Here is a 16,101-nt window from a genome sequence, read left to right on the forward strand (position 1 = left end):
ACCTCTATATCCATACTGGAGGTGAACTGTGCCTTATATGAAGTTTTTCTCCAACATCTAACATCGATACTGGTATTTCTTGTGAACTGTTGTCCACTTGATGGTGCTGCTGTAGTGTAAAAGAGGATGTGGAGTGAGGAGCTGTCAGGTTTTAGTACAGAGGCTGTGGGTTTGCTGTCACTATGGGCCTCACAGCACAGTGGAGTCTGTTACTGCAGCAGAGAGGATCAACCCAACTCAAGCTTCCTCAGTTGTTGAATAAGTTTGCAGGCAGTTGTTGATCCAGATCGTCTCTGTTCTGCCTGTCAGGCTCCACCTCCTTCTTCAACGCTGACAAGGACCGGAACAGCTCAAACTAAAGCTGTCCCACAATTACAAGGATGCTATTTTTCGTGTGTGAATGTGTGAGGTTTCAGTTGGCACTTGGAGTTCTGGAGAGGTTTCTGTTTACACACACTAAGGTGGAGCATTTGAGTCTTCAGCATTATTTTCTTCAGATCCTTTCCCAACAATCTGAAGAACACTGTTGTTGTCCTACACACACATGAATGTTTTTCTCTGAACAAATGTGCAGTGATTAGAGAGAAGAAGAGACATTGAACCTCATCAGCCTCACAAAGCATCATGATCAGCAGAGAAGAGAGAAAGCTTAGTCTTCCCTCTTAATGAAATGAAGTCGTTATCTCAGAAAAACAATGATATCTCAAAATACATATCGCCCCACAGCTTCACAAAGAGACACAGTTAAGTAAATTAATTCTGTTTAAGTCGATATGTGGACGCATCCTTGACTCATCACATCCATCAGCAGCATTTCCACTCTGCTTCAGTCTGGCGACACCCAAAGGGCGTCGGGCCTTTGATTCAAACAACACGGCAGCTCATTGGTCAGCACAGACCGGCCGACGCCCGTATGGCCAATCATACGCATTGATGTTGGGAGGTGAACGCGTCAGCCACTCCTGCAGGCAGAACAACCCGGTGTCACCTGCGCTCACTGAAAATGGCCACATACTTGATTTGTCCTCTCGTTTAAACGCTCGGGAGCTGTCGTGTGTCATTGTTCTGTCTTCACTGGCTGTCAGGAGAAGCGAATCTTTAATATCCGGCGCATGTCCGCCACGAGCGCCGCCTGAGAGCGCAGGAGAGGAGAAGCTAGCTAGCAGCTAACTGCTAACGACAGCTGTTGGCCATTGGCTAACATCGAAAGAGGTGAGCCATGCTAACGCTAGGTAGCTTTAGCATTAGCGTAGGTACAGCCGGTTGAACGTCACGGTGGAGACGCAGGCAGGACAGATACCGGGGGACACCGGGGCGTCACTGAGGGGGGTGGTGGCTCCGGGCAGTGTTGTTAGGACACGGGGCGCTGCGTGACTCAGCTGAGACTCAAACACTCAGCACAGGGCGGAGACATGTTAGTGTGATGTTATGATGACCGAGGCGACCTGAAGCGACATGATGTTTAGATCACGTGACTATCAGACGCGTACAGTCTGTATTCATGTGTCTATAAATGACTGACGGGTAGATACATGTTCATGTCTGACTCTGATGTTGTGTCGTTGTGTTCTCCTGCTCCACACACACACACACACACACACACACACACACAGCTGCTGATGGGGCAGGAGCTCCTCATGCTCTGTGTCACATACACATAATTTAGAGGAGGAATGATGTAATGGAGGAACTTTAAGTCTCTGTTAAAGGAGGAGGGGCTGTAAAGTTTGAAGTTCACTGAAGCTGTTGTTGAGTAAAGGCGTGTTCCTTCATGTTCTTCTCTACTCCTTGTCTCTGCAGTGTGAGGTGTGTGTTGAATGGGTCAGTGAGCAGCACAGGAAGCGGTCAGCCATGAGTGTGGAGCCGGATGCCCTGGCTGTGGTCAACCAGCTGAAGGACCTGGCTGCTGACCCCATGAACCGCAGGGCCATCGTCCAGGACCAGGGCTGCCTGCCTGGACTCATCCTGTTCCTGGACCACCCCAACCCTCAGGTGGTCTACTCGGCCCTCCTGGTGAGCTCACCTGTCTCTCTCAGTGATGTCAGTCGTGAACGCAGCTTCAGACATGCGTGTGTTGTGTTTACATGTCTGTGTGTGTGTGTGTGTGAGCTTTGTGTGAGTCTGAAGGCCCAGCTGACGTTGTTCTGTGTGTCTCAGGCCATCCGCTACCTGGCAGAGTGCCGACCCAACCGGGAGAAGCTGAGGGGAGAGCTGGGAATGATGCTGAGCCTGCAGAACGTCATGCAGAAGTGAGTGACTCTGACTTTAGCTTTACAATCGAACTGGTTTAAGTTTCAAATGTTACCGTGGAAACCTAATGCAGTCATTTGAGGACACTTGTCTTTACTAGAGGATAGACAGGGTTAAAGTTTATAAAGTGGAACATGTTGGTTGATGTTTTCTGTTCAGATACCAATAAAAAAAATACATTCCAGGGTCAAAGGTCACAGGGAGACACCTTTCTAAGGCATCAGTGTTCTGTGTAAACTTATGGCTTCAGCTTTTAGAGGCTGTAACATGAATCAGCCTGTTGGTTCATCTGATTGATCTGAGGGATGTGGAGGTGCTGATGAGGGGGATTGACCTAAAATACAGAGAAGAAGAGTGAGTCTTCATCTCAATCGAGTCCTTTCCATTTCCCAGAGCGACCACTCCAGGGGAAACCAAGCTCCTGGCCTCAGAGATCTACGAGCTCCTGCAGGTCTCCGGAAGCGGCGGCTCTGAGCCTGGCGAGGAGGCGGTGAGCAGCCGCCGCAAAGCCCAGTTCTTCCTGGGCTCCAGCAACAAGAGGGCCAAGACCATCATCCTGCACATCGAAGGCCTGGATGACCCGGTCAGCTCCTGCTCTCCTCTCACAGTTCAGACAGACTGAGGCATGACGCAGGTTCACACTAACTTCACACACTCGTCTGCTCACGTTGTAGTTCCTCACATCATTACATCAACAGTGTGTCCAGCAGGGGGCGCTCTTTCAACTTTCCATTGAGTTGATAAGAGACTGCATCTGGATGATTTCACCAAGTGGAAGTAGATCACAGAGAGTCAGGGAGGAATTAGAGCTCAAATAACCCAGACTGTCAGTAACACGCCTGTCCTCCTTGTCCTCTTCATCCTCCTCGTCCTCTTCGTCCCTCTCTTTCTCCTCAGAGCCGGAGGAGCATGTGTGAGGAAGCGCTGCTCAAAATCAGAGGAGTGATCAGCTTCACCTTCCAGATGGCCGTGCAGAAATGCATCGTCCGCGTCCGCTCCGACCTGAAGGCCGAGGTGCGTGTGTGTGTGCGTGTGGGTGTGGGTGTGGGTGTGTGTGTGTCCGGGAGAAGCTGGTGATGTAACTCGTGATGGACTGAGCGCTTAATGAACGAGTGATGTTTTGGTTTGCAGGCTCTGGCGTCGGCCATCGCCTCCACCCAGGTGATGAAGGCCCAGCAGGTGGTGAAGGGAGAGAATGGAGAGGAGGTGGGTTCTTATTGTGCTGCTGGTCTCTGTGGTGGTTGAGCCTTTCCTCCTGTCACTCATACATATGTCCTGTGTGTGTGTTCAGGTTCTAATCCCGTTGGCTGAGGATGGTTCAGAGGAGGTGGAGCAGAACATGGATCTCCCAGACTATCTGCCAGAGGATGAGAGTCCGTCCCAAGAACCCGACAAGGCGGTGACCCGGGTGGGATCTGGGCAGGATGGGAGCAGCTGGCTGGGCGCCGCCACCAACTTCCTGTCCCGCTCCTTCTACTGGTGATCCCCACCAGGCTGCCCCCCCCCCCCCCACACGCTGCATAGAACCAGTCAACAAATACCAGCTGCCAAACTCCTCCCCTGTTGGTCTGAGCTGAGGGAGCCTGAGGAGGCGGAGCTCAGAGGGAGGAGGACAACGCCTCCATCTTTGTTACAACCAAATTGTCTTAAGGGACAGAAAGTGTCCTGCGTCTGCATGAGGGCGGAGCCTGTCAGCATCAACCAGTGTAACACTCTGCGTCCCAGGCTCCTCCCTTTACCTTTGCACCAACAGGAAACAGCCGGGGTCACGTCTCGATTCTCCAGGTGTCCGTGTTCCAGCGTGTGTGTGTGCAGCTCGCTGTGCCTTTGGTTTCTGTTGAAACCATCGTGTGTGTGTGTGTGTGTGTGTGTGTGTGTGTGTGTGTGTGTGTGTGTGTGTGTGTGTGTGTGTGTGTGTGTGTGTGTGTGTGTGTGTGTGTGTGTGTGTGTGTGTGTGTGTGTGTGTGTGTGTGTGTGTGAGAGGTGGAGTGCACCTCCTCTGTGAGCCTGCGGGGGGCGAGCTCCTGTGTTTACTCTGCTCCCTGCTGTGGATGCCCTCACACTGATCTCCTGCTCTCTCCTGTGTGCTCCTCTGCTCCCTCCTCCCTTACAGTGCAGCAGGGAGCCGTGGAGCAAAGTTACCTGAGTTTATTGTTTTGCTCTGGGACCAAAATGGCGTTCTAATGTTAGAGGAAGAGTTTGTTCTTTCACGCTTCCCTCTGCTGCAGCTTCTCACTGGACCTGAGCCCATCTCAGCCCATCTCAGCGCTGGTTCAGACCTTCAGACGGTGGAGAGTTTGCTGTGGGCTCATTATGGTATGTGTCATGTTACCACGGCAGCACAAAGTTCAGGCAGAATCAAGCGACCCAGTATTTCACTCCGACCCACAGCTGTGACTTCAGTGCAGAAGAGCAGAGACCAAAGGCTTCTGTGCTCCTCAGTGTTACAACCAAATGTTTACAGACTTCCTGCCAGGTTTGACTGAAGGAGGACCAAAGTGTGGACAGAGGGACCTCACTGCCAACAGAGCCAAACTGTGTGTGTGTGTGTGTGTGTGTGTGTGTGTGTGTGTGTGTGTGTGTGTGTGTGTGTGTGTGTGTGTGTGTGTGTGTGTGTGTGTGTGTGTGTGTGTGTGTGTGTGTGTGTGTGTGTGTGTGTGTGTGTGTGTGTGTGTGTCTGAACTCCTCTCCTTCATCCAGTTGTAAAAAGTTAAAGGCCAACACAAAGATCCCGCGACATTCTTCTGACCGTGGAGACAAACCTGCACATTCCCAGCTTCATGTGTTCCGGGTTCTTTCCCTCTCTCTGTATTTATGATTCCTGCATCCTTTTGGACCGTTGTTTTGTGTAGAAACACTTAAATCCGGAGCCTCTAATACAAACAGTTTGCCAACAAATGTTCTCAGTGTTCCTGCGACACAGATGACAGCTGGGAGAGGAGGGAGGAGAAAGGAGAGGAGAGGAGGAGTGAAGGAAGTGTCTCAGCCTGCATGTACCTGAAGGAAACACAAACAAGTGTTCATACCTTTGTTTACATTCAAGTGAAAATACACGCAGAGAAACCACCACAGAGGAGATGAACCTTCACCTCATCTTCATCCTCTTCATCAGCTCCACCTGCAGACCAGAAGGCTTCACGTGAGCCGCACCGGGCCAAAGCTATGGGACTGGACAGTGTGGTTTCCTAGGTAACCAGATCCCCTGAGGTCTGATGGATGGCAGCCGTCTCCTCTGTTGTGTAACTGCACAAACACACACTGGCCTGATCTCCTCTTTGCGCCTGGGACCTTTAGGACCACCTTCCGCCCCCTTCCCCTCCTCTGTAGCCTCTCATGTGTTCCCATGATTCTTTTGTCCTGTGCCATCATGAAAGTATTTTAAAATCATTGATTCACTCGAGCTCTGTGACTGATGAGATCTTTGACTTGCATGAGCTGATTTTTCTTTTTCTTCACTCAGGAGATTGTAAACACACTTTTAAGTATTTTTGCTGTGATTCTCCAGTGTTTGAAACGTGCCGCCTGTGGCTGGTGTGTGTGTGTGTGTGCTGTGATGCTGTCTGGAGTCTGATGATGACTCAGCAGTGTGTTACCAGAATAAAAGTGTGTGGTAAACATTGTGTGTGTGTGTGTGTTACCTGAAGGCCTGTCTGTTGCTTCACTGCTCAACTCCTCACATCCTAGTTTACAGTTTCAGTTCGGACCTTCATCCTTCAGGTTTGCCTCCCTCAGGTCCTGCTCAGCTGCCTCTCTCCTCTCTCCTCCTCTGGGTGTGTCTGGTCTGGTGATGTCGCCCTTTTGTTTGTGGCAGATGCACCCAGAGCAGTTCTTGCGGTTGCTCCTTTGTCTGAAGACCCTATTTGGTATCTTCTGCCCTGCATCTGTTCTAGAGGGGTTCTAGAGGAGTTTTCTCTCTGTGGCTTCTGATTCCTTCCAGAGTTCTGCAGCTTAGTGAAGACCACCTTGACAGTCTTGTTGAAGATCCTCACTTTGGTATGGATGGATATCTGATTGGACTTGAGGATGGAGAAGCTCTGCCTCGTCCATCCTGGTGTGTAGATCTGTGCTGCTGACCTGAGTGACCTGTGCCGTTGCCACCTTTGGGTTTCTTGTTGCTGATCTTCACTCTGGAGGTGTAAATGGATGCATTTACAATAACACACCACTGAGGGGCATCAAAGGTTTGTGTATCATTTATTATTATTTATAACTCATGCATAAGATGTGATATCGTTTGTAATCCTTCCTAGAGAGCCACTGGACCCTCCTGAGTCAAAGCTCACAGATGACACAGATACAGGTAGATACATGACGACACTGCTGTTCACTGCTGCCACTGCCTTCAAGGTCTGGACAACATCATGTAGTTAAAGCCAGCAGCCCCAAGATGGCAGAGCAGCTCCTCATTCTGCTGCTTCAGCCAGCGGAGGGCTTCCTCAGCCCAGAGCAGGAGTTAAGTGATGTTGTGCTGCTGGTTACTGAGAGATGAAGCTGAGTAATGAGGCTGAGGCTGACACACTGCTGCACTCATTCAGACTCCAGATGTTGCTGAATGGGGAAATCATTTCCTGTCATTTCTTTGTCACAGTTCCTGAGTTTTAACTTCACACCTTTAGATCTCCTGAGCTGCTCCTTTACTCCTCTGAGGACTCACCTGAAGCTCTGCTGATCATACCCCAGTCAGAGGGATCAGGTCGGTCCACTCTGATCACTAAAGGGTTAAACACAGATCGGCGGTCCTCTCTCACTTTCCCCTCTCTGAATGGGAGAGAATGAGCGTCTTTGGAGGGACAGGGCCAGAGTAAGAGCCCAGATGTGTCCTGTGCTCCTGCAGATGTTAGTAAAGCCAGAAATGCTCGGTCGTTGCTGCACGTGACACAGACCAGGACCTTCATGCTTCATGCTGCTGCAGTGAGAGGAAATCAGGACGTCTCTCCACTGCAGTCAGTCCACAGTTCAGCTGGTTCCTGTGTCTTCCCAGCATGCTCCAGTCCTGTCTTTCCATTTCTCCCAGCATTCCCAGACACACAGGCAATGAAGCAAACTAAGTGATTTTCCGTTGTATCATGTTTTACAGTCGTCTGGACTCCAACACTTTGACCTCAGACGTCTCTGTTCTTCATCCAATCCTTCACTGTTTATTCATCTCTTTATCCACCTGAACCTTCCTCCTCATCATCATCATGTGTCTGCTCTGTCCCATCATCATCATCATCATCATCATCGGTGCGTCCTTGTGCTCAGAGTAACAAACCAGATGCAGAGCTCTTCAGTCTGGGCGACACATTAACTCTTTCCTGTCTCCTTCTGTCCCCACTGCTTTCCTTCACTTCTTTCTCTTCTACTATGTTCTCCTGCCTTCCTCTCAACGCATCGTAAGAAAAGTTTTGTCTGAAACCAAATTGTCCAAACTTGCTTCAACGCCATCCAGTCTATTGTGGGATGAAGAGGAGCAGCAGCTGATGAGTGTCTGAGTCTGACTGTATATTTCAGACCTTCATCCCTAAACAGCTGGTTAACAAATCCAAACCTGCCTCTTTATGAGATCAGACTGTGATTGTTATGAAGAGACAGAACAGAAGCAAAGTGATGTTTCAGTGTAGCTACTTTACTCAGGAGTGTGTGTGTGGCCAGCTGCTTTATGAAGGGAGTAGCTTGGCTGTTGTTTAACTGCTAAATTTCAAAGTAACAACACTGCTGAGGAGTCAATCATTCAACAGGAGTCATGAAGCTTCCGCAGTTCATCTTTGTTCTCTTACAGTCATGAATCCAGGTCAGTCTTCATGGAGCCGCCTAACACAGGTCCTGTTTTCCTCCTGAAGGACAAAATATGTAAATGAATCTTAATAATGTGTGATTTATGAGGCTGAGACGTGTTTGGGTTCTCCCCAGGAAACGGCAGATCATCTATTCATCTGTGTGTGTGGCTCAGCCTGCTTGGCCTAACAAATCTCTGCTTCCTGTGTGTGTGTGTGTGTGTGTGTGTGTGTGTGTGTAAGTTTTTATGAGTTACGTAAACACACACACACACACATTCATGTCACGTGGTTTGGTATGCAGTGGGTGTGAATGGGCTTCTTTCTTGTTCATCCCACTCGGTGGTCAGTGACCACACACACACACACACACACACATGATGGTTATGTAACGTTTGATGATCTAATCAGATTGAACAGATTAAGTCTTCTTCATGTATTTTCTATCATAGAATCTTCTCTAGTGGATGTTCTGCCTTGTGTGCTGCTCAGTGGAGGTCAGAAGGTCAGAAGGTCCCCTGAACCTTGTACAGTTCTTCATAAGGAGCTCTTCTTGGTGAGCTGCAGGTCTGCAGGATCCATTAGCAGCTTGGAGGCCCTGGAGCTGCAGCAGGCCCCCACACTCACACCTACACACCCTCTGTATGCTGGAGTCATTCCAGGGTCTCTGCTCCGTGGTGTCTGTAGCTCAGCCCTGTTGCCTCTCTCTGTGTATTCAGGTCTTATCAGAGGCCTTCTGTCCCTCCTCTGTCCCGCTCACAGCTGAAGCAGTGCCTGGCTCCCGCTTCTTTTCCACCCTGGGATCCTTCCAGCGGCTCTGCTGCTTCCAGGAAAACTAAATCAACCCCAGCAATAATGTTCCCGGCAGAGCCCAGACAGACGGAGCAAAGACGGGGAGAGAAGGTATGAAGGAGAGAACCTTTAGTATAAATTAAAGCTTATACATGTCTACCTCCACTAACGCAGCACCTAAGTTAAGTTCTGTTCCCATGCAGCGCAGGGACAAAGCTCTCGCCCAAACCAACAGCCACGCCCACTTCCTGTTTGTATCCCTATTTAGAAGCTCCCCTCTCCTGAAGTGAAGGTGTGTGACATTAGCCCCGTTTATGTGATTCATCATATTGAGAGTACACACACACACACACACACACACACACACACACCCCTCTGTGTGTGTGGGTATTGTAAAACCTCACCACTAATCGTTTTAAATGCCTGGCACAAATCATTGATGGTCGTCATAGAAACCACGACCTGTTCTGTGTTTGTCTCACTGTCAGTTTGTCCGTCTGTCTGTTTATCTGCAGGATTTGTCTTAAATGTTATGAACTGGTTTTCCTGAAACTTGGTGAATGAATTAGTCTACTGTAACCACGGCAACGCGTCATGCCTACTCTGAGCGCGGCGGACTGCAATTGTTTGTGTGCAGTTTAGCCTCAGTGAAGACAAACAGGTCAACATGCTGCTGAGCTAAACACAAACTTGGTCTTATTTTGTTATGTTATCTGTCTGTAGATGCTGGCGGGCCTCCACAGCACTGCTGGAGGTCTCGTGGACCCCTCTGGGTCTCTCTGTACAGTGTGTCTGTCTGCAGTGAGGTACATTAGGACCTTAACTCAATGACCCGATGTGGGCGCTCTGCTGTCACGCTCAGGCTCATAAAGGGAAACAGCTGTGCGTGGGTTTGGAAAATGTGTGGAAAGAAAGCTTCCACACGTTGGGACACAGAGGCATGCAAACACACCTATTAGTGTGGAGGCCTTCATCCCTGTGGCCCCCGAGTCTGGGCCTTTTCCATATGTGGACGTGATTCACTCCTCTGACGCCGTGTTGTGTTGCCTTTGGGGCTTTCTATTCGCTCTTTTCCACTGCAGGTCTGAATACTACCTTTTCCTACACACACTTCTCCAGACCTGGTCCATGTCAGGGCCTGGTCCTTGTCGGGACCTGGTCCTTGTCGGGACCTGGTCCATGTCGGGGCCTGGTCCATGTCGGGGCCTGGTCCTTGTCGGGACCTGGTCCATGTCCGGACCTGGTCCATGTCAGGGCCGAGGCGTGTCCGTCTCTCCCATCCCATCATAACAAATAACAAAGACGGAGACGCCACGTTTAAAAGACTGAAGTATTTATCACCACATCACCAACAACTGTGAACAGCAGTGGAGTCTCTGATCTGGACTGCAGAGGACGTCCAGGCACTCGGCGCCGTTTGGACAGAAGGACAGATGCTTTCAGATTTGGAGGCTCGGTGCATTTGGGGAAACTCAATTCTGTTTTCCAAAGCAGTCAGAGGCAGACAGACTGTAACATCCTGATGACCTGATGGTCCACGCTGCTGAAACAGGCCACGGAATGAAAAGTAGTGAGCTTTCTAAACAGATGGCATGTTTGCATCCCCGCAGAGCCAAATATCAGCATTTATATGTGAATTATGCAGACAGACTGAAGGAATGAAAGGATCCCTGCAATGGAAACACAGTGTGTGTGAGCGTGTGTTTGCGTGCCTGTGCGTACATGTGTGTGTGTGTGCAGTTAACATTGGTTGGACTGATCCACAGTCATAATACATAATAACATATGAATCAAATAGCTGAACTCATCTGTGAGTCCATCTAACCTCCATTTTTTCCCTCTTTGTCTCCGTTCATACATGAAAAGGCTAATAAGCAAAGATGACATCATAGTTCATTTGATGTCCATTGTCCCATGCGTACAGTTTCTTGTCCAAAGGGCAGTAAGACAGCTGTGACGTGTGTGTGTGCATGTTTGTGAACGCCAGGCTTGGCATGGTGTGTGTGAGCGTGTGTGTATCAAAGGCGTATGTCACGTTGGCATAGAGACGCTCCATACTGTCCACCCCATAAAGCACACCGCAGACCAGGAAGCTGTTGCCGTAGCGCCCGCGCCGCAGACCCGTGCGGAAGCTCTGTATTGGCTGAAGGTCCTGGGGGCGGAGCTGGTTGAGCAGAATGACCTCCTGGTGGAAACCCTCTGTGTCCAGAGCCGGATAGAGCAACCACAGGCCCGACTCGTCCACAGCAAACTCCACCTGCAACACACACACACACACACACACACACACACACGGCCTGTGAGGGATCTGAGACACTTCACAGTCAGACAGACATTCAGAACCTAATGACCAGAAGATCACTGAGACAAACCTGGACCAGAGGTTTGGCTGTGAAACCCTGAGGATGATCTAAACCTGGAGGACCGAACTATGTTGCCAGACCTGTCAGGCCTTGGAGGAGTTATGGCTGTCCTGCAAAAACATCTTCTTTCTTCTTCCTCCCTTTGCCTTCTTGACCCCCCGACCCCAGTGTCTGTTCCTGTGCTAAATCATCCCTCGGTGTGCTGTGACCGTCCTTACATCTCACACACACACACACACACACCTCGGTCTGCGTGCGGTGGACCTGCTCCTCCAGTATGGCATCGTGTAAAGTGGTCCAGGCAGCTACGTATCGATGTCTCAGGTCGTAGCGGATCACGTCCCTGCTGAAGGCCCGGTTGTAGTAGAAGGCTCCATTATAAACCACGTGGCCCGTCCCAGTGAAGCCGTACGGCAGTTTGTACGAATTACTCGCCTGACCTGAGCAGGAAGAACACAAAGAACACACACACACACATGCTTCTGCTTAGGTTCAGGACACACACCACATCTGCTGAAGTCTGTACATCAGAGCCAGTGAAAGGTCTGGTCTGGTCTGGTCTGGTCTGGTCTGGTCTGGTCTGGTCCGGTTCTGGTCTGGTTTGGTGACTGATTCTAAATGAATTACCTTGTAAATATATAAACATGCCCGTCTAATACCTGACTTCAAGGTGTCCAAGTCTCTGAACTCCAGGAGGTTGTCGCCATAGTGACCATTGGTAAGGTAGATGACGTTGCCGTGTCCCCGAGCATCTCTCATCCAGGCACCGTCTGTGTGTCCATACAAATTCTGCTGGACTGGTTCAGAGAGGCTGGCTACTGTGTCCTTACACAGTGCTACACACACACACACACACACACACACGCACACATGCAGATCATTAAGTCTAGTGTTGTGGTGTGGTGTGGTGTGGTGTGGTGTGTGTGTGTGTGTGTACCAGGCTTCTTGGTGGTTTCGGGTTGGTCAGCAGGGCTCTCCGTCCAGCTGAGGCGTTTTCTGCTTGGCGGAGACTCCGTTGCCGTGGGAGATGCATCTATGGGTGGCCCAGTACTGGCACCTGTGGGTCCAGAGTTGTAGTTGGGTGAGTGACAGTCGCACTAATGGTGGTAGTTGTTGTTGTTGTTGTTGTTGTTCTTACCATTCCATAGTGGAGGAGTAGACGTGTGTGTGGTGGTTGGGTTTGGAGTCGTCATGGCGGCTGGTGTGGTGGTAGTTAGTAAAGGTGGTTTGATGGTTGTGGTGGTTGTTTTGGCTGTAGTTGGGGTGTGTTTGGTGGTACTTGGTACTCTGGTGGTGGGTCTCCTCTCTGGGTCTGTAGGTTGAGGTTCTGAGGGAGCTGTGGCCTGGAGTCCTGGAGTCTCCATGAGGAAAGGAGGCGTTTGTGGGATCTGGTCAGAGATCAGTAAATCCACCGCAGCCTGACCAGGTAGAGAAGCTGGGAGAGAAGGGAACATTTGGAGCTGCAGACTTACAGGCTTCATCATAGATTCAGAAAGGTTTCAGACATGCACACTCACTATTCTCCCCTCTTCCTCTCTCCTCCACCTCCTCCTCTTTATCGCTCTTCTCTCTCTCTGCCTTGTAGAAGGTCACGCCCCTGATGACCATACTGTTCTTGTCTCTGATTGGCTGCTTTGGCTCTGTTTTGTCTTTGGGTGGCTTCTGGGTGGCTGTCTTGTTTCTGGTTGGCTGCTGGTTCTCCAGACTCTCTCCAGACTGGATCTTCTTTGGCTGACCTCCAGCAGAGCGCTCTTCAGTACTCTTCTGAAATAAGAACAGGGCCATTGTATCTTCAGGGACATAATGTATTTACTTCCCTTCCCTTGTTTGTATGTTAGTCTGTACCTGCTTGCTGCTGGCTCCATGTTTCTGTCCTGTGCGTTCCAAATCACTTCCTTTCTTCTTTTTCTGCTGCGCCTTCCTCTCCTTCTCCTTCTCTTTCACTCTTTCCTTTCCACGTTCTTTTTCCCTCGATCTCTCTGTTAAATTCCGAGTGAAAGCCTGGAAGGCACAGACAGATCGGATGACGTAACCGTACCGTAAGCATTTTGTGCACGCCCCCTGCTGGCTGTGCCTTTGATGACATCATTAAGAGCAATAGAGAAAGCATCAGTCAACGTGTCAGACTGCTGTAGTGTCACTGTCCAGACACAGCGGTTTGCACTCAGTGTGTATAACAGTGCTGTGGCAAAGAAGAGCAGAAGCGGACCCTCACCTTCTCCATGTTGTCCATCCTGGTCAGCAGCTTGGTGGTGACAGAGTGAAGCTTTAACAAGTCCATCCCATACATGGAGCCCTCTAACAGGTCAATGATGGTGGAGAGCTGAACAAAAACAAACACGCAAAAAACATACGTGAGATTGAACCAAACAGCAGAAACATCAGCCTCTCATTTCATTACCTTGTGTTTTCACTCATGTTTTCACTTGTGTCTGTCTGGTTTGTTTTTCAGCAGGACTCCAAATGTTACAAACTCATGTCCCTGTAACTTGGTGTGCAGGTTTTCATGATCCTGCCTGATGGTGGTGCTGTCACAGCCACGTGCCCCACATTCCTCCATGTTGGCCACGCCCATTTCAGCTAGAACTCCATATTTCATTGTTTTTGTCTTCTTGGTCCATTGTCACAAAGTTTGACTTGAAGTTTGAATGTCTGGACCATCCGGACAAGCGCTTCATCTTTGTTTACGTTTTGATAGGATTTCCTGTAAAATGTGAGAGGCCGTTGCTCAGTCTTCAACCAGTGCTGTATGTCTGTGACCACACTGGGTGGTGTGTTGGAGGTTTGATCATGATATAATCAATCACCTGTTCAATTTCTTCACTGATAGAGGGAGTGCTACCAGGACCACTGATCAGCCTTGGCAGAGGTATGCATTCTAGTTTTACATATATCACTTAGGTGTGTGTGTGTGTGTGTGTGTGTGTGTGTGTGTGTGTGTGTGTGTGTACCTTAATGTCATCTCTGCCGGCCTCCTGTAGTTTCTTAAACCTGTACTCTCCCTCACATGGGTTAACGGCTGAGGATGGGGCCGTACACACACACATCTTGCAGTCTGTTCCCTTAGTAACCGTCTCCACAGTGTAGAAAGGCTGGGACGCTGACTCCGGGTCGTCAAGGATACGGCTGCAGTGAGAGCGTTTGATAGGCCTGACGATACAGCGACACACACAGTCGGAGCCCGATGACGCGGTCTTCACCTTGTCGTAGTCGCCTAGCAACTGAGAGGGAAACACAGAAAAACCGCTGAGGAGAACTTTATTACTCATTTATTTATTATTAAAGGAGCCGTAAGACACAAAAAGGTCCCAAATGTCTTTATCAGAGCAATAACTCTGTCCTCCTCTCCCCTGCAGCAGCTCCTTTATCCGCTGCATCCTACTGCATTAGTTTGGTGAAATGATCTTTGGGTCAAAGTTCACACATGTAATGATGATCACTACAGGATGAACTATCCTATTGGATGTTTTTCCATTGAGTGTTGACAAAGTGGCTGCAGCTGTTTTGCCCTCAAAGTAGAGAGGGGTTTGTGTTCCTTTCTTATTTTTGTGAAATCCTCATAAATGTCCCTCTTCACACTTCTGGACATCTTTGACTCACCCTGCCTCTTCAGCCAAACGAGCCTCATTCAGGACCCAGATGCTAATGACATTAGTTAAAGAGCACTGAACACACACACACACACACACACACACACACCTCCAGGGTCCATGTGGCACATTACATAAGCAGCATGAGACGTAAGGAAACAATAAGAATAAAGCGGGCAGACTTCCCTGAATGAAGCACAGAGCTGTGTTGCTTCCTGTGTGACGGTTTGCAAACACTTTGGTTTTGGAGCGTTTATATTTCGAAAGATAAAAAGATATTCCATAAGCAGCTGTCAGAGGGAAGTAAACTGTTAACGTGCACAAAGCCACAGCGCGCACGGAGCCACCGCTAAGTGTCCTGCAGGCTGAACTGACGAACCCTGAGGTTTGGACTGCGTTCGATGGAAAATAAAGAGAGTGCACTTTACCAGGGGCGAGGCCTGATGTGCGTCCACAGAGGAGAGAAGGGAAATCCAGGGGTTAAGTTCAAAACGCATGTGTGCTTTTCATTTCCAATTGATTTTCCACAATAAGAGCATGGAAAACATTGCTGAGCTGTGGTCTGACTGAGACTTTAAGTGTCATGATGAGGAGCTCCAGCTGATCTTCTGCTCTGAACTAAACACATTTAGGTCTGACTTGGTTATTAAGTCCTCTCACATTTTGGAAGATTTTATTTCGGTGCATTTAAATGACTTTAGAAAAAGTCCTAACACTGATTTGTCAGATGAAAGCGGTGTGTTCCTCCTCTTAGATGATCCATCAGCACTGACCTGGGCGATGATGTTCTCCTGGTTGTCCGTCTCATCCTCCAGTGGTTCGGCGGTGGGCTGCTGGATCATCCTCTCCTCCTCCGCTGCTCCCCGGCTGCCCGCCGCTCTGGCCGCGGGGGCAGCGCTCTCCCCCCGGTCCCGATCCAGCAGCGCTGTCGGTGTCGTTGCGGTGACCGGCATCTTCCCCAGGGAGTGAACGGTGTCATTGCCCCCCAGCGGCGCTTCATCCCGGCCCGGGTCAAGTCCACTCACGGCACAGCACAGAGCCAACAGCGACAATCTGCGCCACATCTCCGCGCAGAGTGTGTGTGTGTGTGTGTGTGTGTGTGTGTGTGTGTGTGTGTGTGTGTGTGTGTGTGTGTGTGTGTGTGTGTGTGTGTGTGAGTTACTTACTGAGCCCTCCGGACACTTTGTCCATCATAAAAGTCCAATCGCTCACAAAGCGGCACCAAAGCTTCGTCAGAATCTAAACTCGGTCACTTCCCGCCGTCATTGATAAGAAAGCGTCAGGAGTTCACACGCAGCCGGAGACGAAAGAGCTCCAGCTCGGTTCTGTGTGACGTGTCGCCCCGGTGAG

General features: G+C 49.8%; 2 protein-coding genes across 5 annotated transcripts in view; one reads left to right on the top strand and one right to left on the bottom strand.

Moving 5' to 3' along the window:
* LOC142988140 (armadillo repeat-containing protein 1-like) overlaps positions 1–5,870 on the top strand; it is a 70,947-nt gene extending 65,077 nt beyond the window's left edge. For 2 of the 4 annotated variants that reach the window (XM_076137182.1, XM_076137179.1), the window contains exons 2-7: positions 1,801–2,013; positions 2,158–2,249; positions 2,644–2,833; positions 3,148–3,264; positions 3,382–3,456; positions 3,542–5,870. In XM_076137182.1, coding sequence (XP_075993297.1) covers positions 1,852–2,013; positions 2,158–2,249; positions 2,644–2,833; positions 3,148–3,264; positions 3,382–3,456; positions 3,542–3,733 — 828 coding nt within the window. In that variant the 5' untranslated portion in view covers positions 1,801–1,851 and the 3' untranslated portion in view covers positions 3,734–5,870. Of the gene's footprint in view, positions 1–930; positions 1,213–1,800; positions 2,014–2,157; positions 2,250–2,643; positions 2,885–3,147; positions 3,265–3,381; positions 3,457–3,541 lie in introns of those variants that run through there. The other 2 variants (XM_076137180.1, XM_076137183.1) reach the window with 2 other exon arrangements.
* Positions 5,871–10,052: 4,182 nt separating this feature from the next.
* Positions 10,053–16,101, bottom strand: LOC142988142 (olfactomedin-like protein 2B). Its single transcript, XM_076137184.1, has 10 exons — positions 15,525–16,101; positions 14,113–14,382; positions 13,377–13,484; positions 13,007–13,162; positions 12,679–12,925; positions 12,300–12,596; positions 12,099–12,218; positions 11,821–11,997; positions 11,405–11,601; positions 10,053–11,055 (listed from the first exon to the last, which is right to left on the bottom strand). Exons 1-10 carry the CDS (start codon positions 15,813–15,815, stop codon positions 10,666–10,668), a joined length of 2,253 nt encoding a protein of 750 aa, XP_075993299.1. The 5' UTR covers positions 15,816–16,101; the 3' UTR covers positions 10,053–10,665.

The sequence above is a fragment of the Genypterus blacodes genome, unplaced genomic scaffold (genome assembly GCF_046128005.1).
Source record: "Genypterus blacodes isolate CSIRO-AG114 ecotype Tasmania unplaced genomic scaffold, CSIRO-AGI_Gbla_v1 ptg000298l_1, whole genome shotgun sequence".
Lineage (NCBI taxonomy): Eukaryota > Metazoa > Chordata > Actinopteri > Ophidiiformes > Ophidiidae > Genypterus > Genypterus blacodes.

Coding starts and splice junctions, on each gene's coding strand:
- LOC142988142 (XM_076137184.1), bottom strand. CDS start 15,815: ATGTGGCGCAGATTGTCGCTGTTGGCTCTGTGCTGTGCCGTGAGTGGA. Junction 14,383..15,524: donor AGGAGAACATCATCGCCCAG/GTCAGTGCTGAT, acceptor TTTCCCTCTCAG/TTGCTAGGCGACTACGACAA. Junction 12,597..12,678: donor GAGAGGAAGAGGGGAGAATA/GTGAGTGTGCAT, acceptor CTTCTCTCCCAG/CTTCTCTACCTGGTCAGGCT.